Source organism: Setaria italica, chromosome IV (assembly GCF_000263155.2).
Source record: "Setaria italica strain Yugu1 chromosome IV, Setaria_italica_v2.0, whole genome shotgun sequence".
NCBI lineage: Eukaryota > Viridiplantae > Streptophyta > Magnoliopsida > Poales > Poaceae > Setaria > Setaria italica.
In genome coordinates this window covers 13,995,839-14,004,656 of record NC_028453.1, presented here as the reverse complement: position 1 = coordinate 14,004,656, position 8,818 = coordinate 13,995,839, and the positions used below count along the sequence as shown (strand labels likewise).

The following is an 8,818-nucleotide window of genomic DNA, read 5'->3' as shown; positions in this document are numbered from 1 at the left end:
TTAGGCGCTAACTAGTTCATTACGGTTTACTCTTAGCGATAGCTAAGATTATAGAGAAGCATCACTGTAAAAAATGGAATCTTGTACTAATGTCTGCACTCTTTGGAAAGCTTGACTAGTACCGCTAATCAGGACTATGAATACTACAAACATAAGCATCCAGACTTGAAGTTCAGCTACTAAGACTGGGATAGAGAGAGGAGAATCACTCCGCCAGCAACACCACTCCACAAGAGGTCGCCTTTATGCACGGTGGCCTAACAGTTTGGCTGACAACGACAACGAGAGGATCTGCCACACTGGCACATCAGAACTCCAGTCACGGCACGACACGGCGCACCACCACATACATGAAAGACGTAGTCCCCAACGAGTGCCCGCTCCTCCATGGCACCTCAGGAAAAGGATAGCTTTAAGTGTGGTTTTTGCTGTGGTTTCACTTCTCAGCACAAGCATCGTGTCGTGATGCAATGTATGCAGCATGCTCTAGTGGCAACAGATTAGATATCCCAAAATATTGTGTGACAGCACAAGCTATCGTGAGAAACAAATACCAAAAGCTTCTAGAGCAGATCACAAAATGACAAAAGGTTGACACAATCCTTGCTCACAAAAAGTTGACACCATCCTCGCTAACCATATAATTACTGTGCAGAGAAGGGGGGAAAAGGTATCATGTGAGCAGGCTGAAAGGGCTCATCCAAGGTAGTTGATGCCAACAGCTTACTGAAGTCTTTTGTAGCTTTGAGGGGTAATTTACCATGGTTAAAGTCAACCTTCAAGAGGAAAAAACCTCGGTGCAAGCTTACAAAAACAACAGAAGTTCGTCAGCGTACTTCCTTAACCAACAACAGAAGCACAACATATTAACCTAATAACAATGACAGAAAACTAAACTTTCATTCGGCAAGTACACCAGCAGCAGTTGAGCTACCGTAAAAGTAACATATAAGCGCAGCAGCCATGACTCGGCCAGAAAGCGCACAAATGGATAGCCAATTCACCCACCAGGTGCCATAACCAAAGACAATGTACCCACATAAAGAAATAGAGAATATCTAGAAAAGTTCGGCTGGCGATCAGCAGGTCATTATAATGTTGTTATCCCCAAGTTAAAGCCACTAAACTGTCGCCCAACAACCCACCAAAGAACCAATCCAAAACCAACACAAACGTCGGAGTTTGCATCATCATTTGATAGCAACATGAACCATTGTGCCACATCATAGGTACATTTGACCATTAATCTCCACCGTCGTATATGGAGAAGAAAGCACAGATAATTAACTTAGCGTGCACTTGTAAACAACACCATTAAGATATTAACAGTGGTGAACGGAACTAATGGAGGAATTCACCGTGATAAGGAATACAAACACGAAAATCACAGATACCAAGACCAATCCTTTCAAGCAAAGGCAAATTCTTAGTTACGGAAAGAAAGGGTGAAGATAAATCTAGCACCATCATCATTAAGCTAGCGGCACATCAGCAGTTAACCACGTAGCTTATTATACACAGTGCAGGCATGGGGCAAGGCAAATTCTTACGGAAAGCAGGGGTGAAGAAAAAATCTAGCACCATCATTAAGCTAGCGGCACATCAGCAGGTAACAACGTAGCTTATTATACACAGTGCAGGCATGGGGCAATTTGCCGTAAAAATCTTTGATGTTGACGAAGGCATCAGAGATCATTGCAAATTAACTAGACAGAATGACGGAATGACTTTCGTACAGGAATTGGAAGAGAATTCAGAAATAAGTCCACTACAATGAAGATGCAATAAGTGAAGCCAGACGTCCATTTGACTACTCTGGATACACCATTTGATATTGGCATGACTGAAGGAGTGAACCAGAACACATACTTCTAGCCTAGATGGTGCCTCATAGAACCAAAGGTACAATTGGTGAAAATGTACCATGGCAATTTAGAGTCAGACATGCTCAATGAATGTAAACCGATTCGGGCATGATCAAGATTTACATGTTTATGCAAGGCCCACTACAACTCACATCAATAGTACAACCAGCTATCCCTGTAATCTTCTGAATCCACCTTTCATTTTGGATGTCCAAAGAGAGCAAATCCCAGGAGTTAGTGAGCAACAAGTGGATTGCTAATTAGGCAGCTGCATTGGAACTCGGCTCTGTCGCTTTCTTCTCATGCAGCTCAAACTCAGCTTTGTGGCTCCGATAATTGTTCACTGACATTAACTGCTTCAGTGTCAGCTGCAGCACCAGGGTTAGCATCAGAGTTAACAATTTCAATTTGATCAGGCTTGTCCTCCTGCATCTCTACATCATGGCTACCAGATAATTCCTCAGCTTCTGCATCAGCCATCTCTTCATCACGATCTCCTGCTACATGCTCTGTTCCATTTGGTACTGCTGTAGTATGCTCAGGTGTGCTCTCAGGCTCTTCATCAACAGGGCCAGAATTTTCTGTAATTTGTGTGCAATCCGAACTTGGTGGCCCATGAGCAGCTGGATATGGGTCGGTGCACTTGGCTATTGTAGATGTGACTAGGAGATTCTACAAATAAGAATAAGAGAGGCAACAATTGGTAATGAAAGGTTTAAAATAATTTTTTTTAAAAAAAATAAATAGTAACTATCACGAAAGCATTTTGATGCACAAACATTAATAATGAATGAAACAGATTGCCAGCAGATGTACATCAACTCAATGTCCAGCTTCAAGGAAAAAAAAAACTCAATGTCCAGCTAGAAATAATAACCCCCTTTCATCTTTCTTGCTTACAGCAGATCTGACGCATACTGGCACATGTCTAAACTCAGTGAGCTATTTGTTATCAAGGTGCACTCAATGTTGTTTCAAGAATTATCTGAAAGCTATGATACTTTGACTTCAGGTGGTAAACCAACCAGTGCAGAAACTTGCACTTCAAATCAATATGCAAACTCAAACATTACACCATATGACTATAGCATAGATAAGAACCACACCTACTGATATTCTTATTCTTTAAACAACAGTGTAAGCTTAGCTAACAAACCTTCTCCAAGGCCAAAGCAAGCTTTGACAATTTTGTATAAGTTCCTTTTGGATTCAACAGAATCTGTCAGTGGAGAACTAGTGTAAGACATTTGCTTCAAAAAGGATGAATGCATGATATAAATGAAACAAAGTGAGATCATTGTTATGAATAATTGCATTACTAACAATAAATTATTAGGGCAGATCATTGTTATGAATAATTGCCATTACTAACAATAAATTATTAGGGCAAGTTTTAGATGGAAAGAGAAGAGTCACCTCACAAAGCCTTTGCAGTGTGAATGGAGGGCCCTCTTCAAACCTCCAGAGGGCTGCAGGAAAATTCACCAAACAATCACATATATGCAAAAAGTCCAAAGAAATAGCTATTGCAAATATCCCACAAAAGTAGCCATCTCTCCTGGTCTGTAAGAAATAAACCAGTTGATGCGCAAGTAGGTCTTATAAGAGCAGCAATGGAAAGCCGCCACCAGCTTCCAAGTGCCTAGTTGGTTCAATATAGATATCCAAAGTTCTAAATCCTTTTGAAAATTGCAATGCTAAAAGCAAGTAAAAGACCCACCAAATGCTGTTCTCAATTTAACAGTTTTTGACAGAAGTAAAGGAACAGAGTACAATGCACTTATATCATATAAATATAAAAGTACCATTTTTCCAACTATGATTTAGCAACAGAAAAGAGGCGCAAAACCAAAAGCTTCAGACACAAATTCTTTTTCCAACAATGCTCATTGAGTCTTTGATCCAGATTAGTACTCTCTACGTTTCAAATTATAGGTCGTTTTGGCTTTTCTAGATACATGGTTTTTATTATGTATCTACGCATAGCATATATCTAGGTGGATAGCAAAAGTTATGTACCTATCAAAGCCAAAACGATCTATAATTTGGGACAGAGGGAGTAACTAGTATCTAGCTAGCTTTCTTTGTCATGGAAGAGTACTATTTCAATGCTCCAAGTTCTTAGAAACCAAAATAAGCTAAATGGATGCACAACTACAAGATACGAACTGATGCTTAAGCTTAACTCAAAGTGCAAACCAAAGTGAATTTGGTAGTAGCAATCAGCAAGGATAATAGGACTATTCCAGCTTGAAAAATATTCGGAAATGCATATGCCTTACACCAACCAGATACTTACTGGAACTTTATAGCGGAAACCAATTGTAAAGACTAAGGACCGTACCATCACTAAGTCGGCCAACAAGCTCAGAGTAGGTCTCCCCTGAGAAAGACCTCTGTTGTTGTACACCATCTTGGCTTGCCATTTGAGCCTCAGAATATTCATCCAAGACCTTCACATCATGAATACCAAGTTTAGATGATAAAGATGCAATATACGATCACCACAGCCAACATACCCACTACACATACCTGCTTCAATTGGAGAGACAGTAAACTCTTGAGGAAATTCCAGTCATGCCTGCAAAGAAGTTAATCACAAGCGTAAACGTATGACTTCAATTAATTTGTCAAAATGTTCTGCAAGCAGCAACTATGCCTTTAAAACTAAATTGAAGGAACCTAATCAACCTAGCACATGCTTGCTTTACTCAAATCTTGAAGTCAACTGATTAATTCTTTCAAATGCTACATATTAACATATTACAGCAGATTCTACTCAATGACCGAAAAACACATATACCATCAGTTTAAATGAGGAAACAAACTACATTATATCTTGTTCAAAAAGATGAATCACACAGAATGTGACTTTAACTTAATCAGAACATGCGATTCATCCAAAGTATGAAGCAGTATGGGAAAGGTTTGTACCAGAATTTTCCTGTGTCGGCTATAATTTCAATGATGCTTCTCATTTCCTCAGGACTGACATCTACATGTGTCACTGTATCCCTGAAATGAAATTGATTGCAGCAAAGCTCAGAAGAAAAATAAATAAAATGGTAATCAAAACTCAGTGAGCTGGCATAGTAGAACATGGAAATTTTATAGTTCACTATGAAAAAATTGGAGAACTAGATTAATTTACAGCTAAGTTTATGCTCGATGTCCTACCGTATTCCAGATATTTTTAACCAATGCACTAAAGAGATCATGAGGCAAATGGTGCAAAAATTACAGAGGGATGTTTTCTCTGTTCACTCTTCAGTTTTTGTAATTTTTGTTGCATTTGGGGATATTCACTTTTAATACTTGCTAGATTTTGCTTCCAATGAACACCCTTCTCATAAAGAAAATGCACAAAACGACACTTATAGAATGAATGCATCCTTAGTGACATCAGTCGCATCACATAGATATCCTTATAATACTCTACGTGTGCAAATCTAGGTTTCACTACCTAATCATCATGAAAGATTGCAAATACAGATCAATTGCTGCCACATAAATCCGCGTCACTTACCCGTGCCTTCCGTCCTCCGGGGCTGCATCCTCTATAATCTGATCCGCATCAGAGGTTGCCTCTATCGCCACCGTGGGCGCTGCCGAGTCCTCCACCACCGCACCACCCTCCACGCGCTGATCCGCGTGGACAGCCGCTTCGAAAGCCGCCGCGCCCACGGGGGTCGCTGCATTCTCCGTCACCGCGCCCTCCATTCGCGGTTCTCCCCGCGTCTGCAAGATAGGGGCGGAGAATTCTTAGCCCAAACAAACGAACCGGCGAATGGCAGGCCACGGAGGCTAGGGTTTCTATCCCAAGGGCGAGGCGACCTGAGGGGGCGCCATGTAGGGTTATGGGAGTGGTACCAGCGGTGGCGGTGATGTAGGGGAGCTCACCTGCGGTTTCGTCGCCGGCGGCGGAGGGGACGGCAGGGAGGAATGGGCGGCGGCTTCGCTACTGAGGCCGGCCCTGTCGGTGTCGGGGTGGCGAGAGAGGCTAGCGAGGGTGCGTTTGGCGCACGGATTATTTGATAGGAGGTGCTAGCTGACTGCTGTATCGGATGTTCGGATACTAATTAGAAGAACTAAAGCTAATTATAAAATTAATTGTAGAACTTTATGTTAATTCGTGAGATGAATCTATTAACCCTAATTAGTCCATCATTAGCAAATGGTTACTATAGTTCCACATTGTTAAATCAAGGACTAATTAGGCTTAATAGATTCGTCTTGCGAATTACACTCCATCTGTGCAATTAATTTTGTAATTAACCTATATTTAATACTCCTAATTAGCATCAAACATCCGATGTGATGGGTGTTAAACTTTAACATCCTGGAGCCAAACAGGCCCGTTCCTTTGTCTTTTGGAGGACGTGAAGGGTGAGTTTAAGTGAGACCACGTACCTCTTATTTTGCGTAAAGGTTTAGATACGTTTATCTTCCACTTAAAATAAACTCCCACTTCTTCTTTGGGAAGTGATTGGTGGGAGTTGCCTCTCTAAACTCACATTTCTCATCCCATTAAAATGCCCATGCCCACCAAACAAACAATAGAATTTTAATCTCTTCCCTCTAAACTTTTTTTCACTCCCACCAATTACCTCCGACCAAACAAGACGCGCGAAAAGAAAGGGAGAATATTGCACGGTGACTGGAAATTGGGCCTACGGTTTATGCCAAGCAGGAAAGAAATACTCGTAAGAGTTGCTAACCTTGTTTTCTTGCCTCGGTTCCATCCATGTGAATAATAATGGATTACAAGTTTACAACTCTCTTAGTGGCAAATTAATTTTTTGATGGGTCTGTTTCCTTGCCAAACATTTGAGATTTCCTTTTTCTGTCAATCACTTCCTAAAACCGTTGGATCTACATTCAAGGGTCCCTATCCATCCTTTCTTTAGTTCTCTATTCTTTCTATTTCTCTCGCCTTCCTCCCGACATCTTCCTTGCGCAACTCCCCCCCCCCCGCCACCTCCCGCTTGGCTCCGGCGACCTCGGCCGCCTCCGCCGCCACCCAACGCTAATCCATTTGGCCCATGCTCCCCCGCCGCATCCGCTAGCCACCGGGGATCCCCCACCACCTGGCTCCGGTGGCACCCACGCCGCCTCCGCTCCACTGCCGTCTCTCCCATCTCCACCGCCAGTCGACCAGCCTCCCCGGAGCTCCCTCTAGACTCGAAGGCCACAGGTAAATCTCTCACCCCAAACCCTCAAACCCTAACCTCAAATTCCAATCCCCAATTCAATTTCTAGCATAAGGTTGGGTGATTGAGAGATAGCTAAAAATCAAGAATTTGAGGAGTAGCAAATATGTTTTTTGATTGGAAATTGTGGTTAGAACTTAGAACATTGAGGTTAGATTTACGGTTTATCACAACAAATTATAGATATAGAAGAATGGTCCATGAGCGTCAATAGTGTAATATCACAAGGCATTCAAGCAAACATGTACAAGTGGGAGGGTGATTGTCATGCAACCAAACCGCTTAGTAGGACAAGTGCATTTTTGAAAGCAAGTATATGGTATATAAAGAAGAATTATATAAAGATAAATGAATGAGATTAAATATTTGGATTCAACACTTACATAAAATGGATTTCTATATTTATTTAGACACCTCTAAAGAATTAAATAAGATGGCATGTGCTAGTCATGTCTTCGATTTGAAAGGGGCAAAGTACATATATTTATCTTAGAGCACTTTGATTTTTAAAAGAAAAATATCTAGACCTACAACGTGTGATCTTTACTTTACTTTAAGACATGTTGACATGTAACAGGTAACCAACCACAACCATTTCTCATGTATAATGTGTAGTTTATGTGGAGCCATCTCTCATGTATAATGTGTAGTTTATGTGGAGACACTTTTACTTTGCATCGGTTTGCAAAATACACCAGTTGTGTTGCACCACCGGCGTGCATCTCATTATTTGGTTTGCCATTTCAATCTTTTCTTGATAATTTTTTGTAATGTTATTTTTTCTTAAGATAAACACTATGAGTCATGCGTATCGAGTGTAGCTCAACAGGATTTCTTGTGATGGAAGTTGCCCACCAGACTTTGAAGGTTCAAGTAGGTGCTCACATTTTTCCAAATTTAACCGGCACTATTCTTTCAGTGGTATGCAATCGCAATATCCACGTCGACAGCGAGGTGCTAATGGTGACTTTCTCATTCTTAAAATCTGCTGGCTCAGTCTCTCGGAGGTGCTCACAAGAATAGAATTACGTGAGTATATTCATAGAGTTAAGTGTGCGTGCGTTTGTAAGAATCTGCGTGCACCGTGTTTTGAAGGGGAAAAACACTATAACTCATCACAAAGATCTAGACAGAGAGCCAGAGGACCATACTGGTTTGATATTGGTGTTTAGTCTTACACAAAACAATTTTTTTTGGTGCTGTAGGGACTTCTTACGACACCAACAATGATGTTACATAGAACATATTCATCCAATTCGAAAATAATACATATAAAAGATTTTAGTTTTGAAAATAACTATCCAGAATTTTGCTTTTGAAAACATCAGTACGGTGTCTTATTGTTATTTTTTTTATTAGTATGCATACTATGAGTTCATATTTCATCCCCATTTATGCTCAGTTATTCAAACTTGACGGCTAATAGTGTCAATAATACTGAAGTTAATAAAAATGTAAGTGAACTTACTAGAATTATGGTTAAAGAATATGCTTAGAAGGTTGTATAATATTTTAAGAAAAAATAAACTGGACATTGGTAATATGTGTTATATATTTTTTTAAAATATTATCAAAAGTTCTGGACCATAAAGTAAACATTGGCAACTATTAAGACAGAGGGCGTACCATTAAGACGGAGGGCGTACCATTAGCTCGTGCTGTGGCATTATGCCCTAAAACTGGAAAAACCCAACTTGAATGTTGAGAGAAATATAACTACGGCTCCGTTTGTATCCGCTTACA

The 8,818-nt window shown here is 40.6% G+C and overlaps 1 protein-coding gene across 1 annotated transcript; it reads right to left on the bottom strand.

Annotated features, from left to right (window-relative positions):
- Positions 1–1,702: 1,702 nt before the first annotated feature.
- On the bottom strand, positions 1,703–5,903 carry LOC101763919 (serine/threonine-protein phosphatase 4 regulatory subunit 2). The gene is made up of 8 exons (XM_004965242.4): positions 5,766–5,903; positions 5,392–5,603; positions 4,800–4,880; positions 4,398–4,446; positions 4,210–4,318; positions 3,282–3,334; positions 3,022–3,084; positions 1,703–2,537 (listed from the first exon to the last, which is right to left on the bottom strand). Exons 2-8 carry the CDS (start codon positions 5,583–5,585, stop codon positions 2,181–2,183), a joined length of 906 nt encoding a protein of 301 aa, XP_004965299.1. The 5' UTR covers positions 5,586–5,603; positions 5,766–5,903; the 3' UTR covers positions 1,703–2,180.
- Between the last annotated feature and the right edge of the window lie 2,915 nt (positions 5,904–8,818).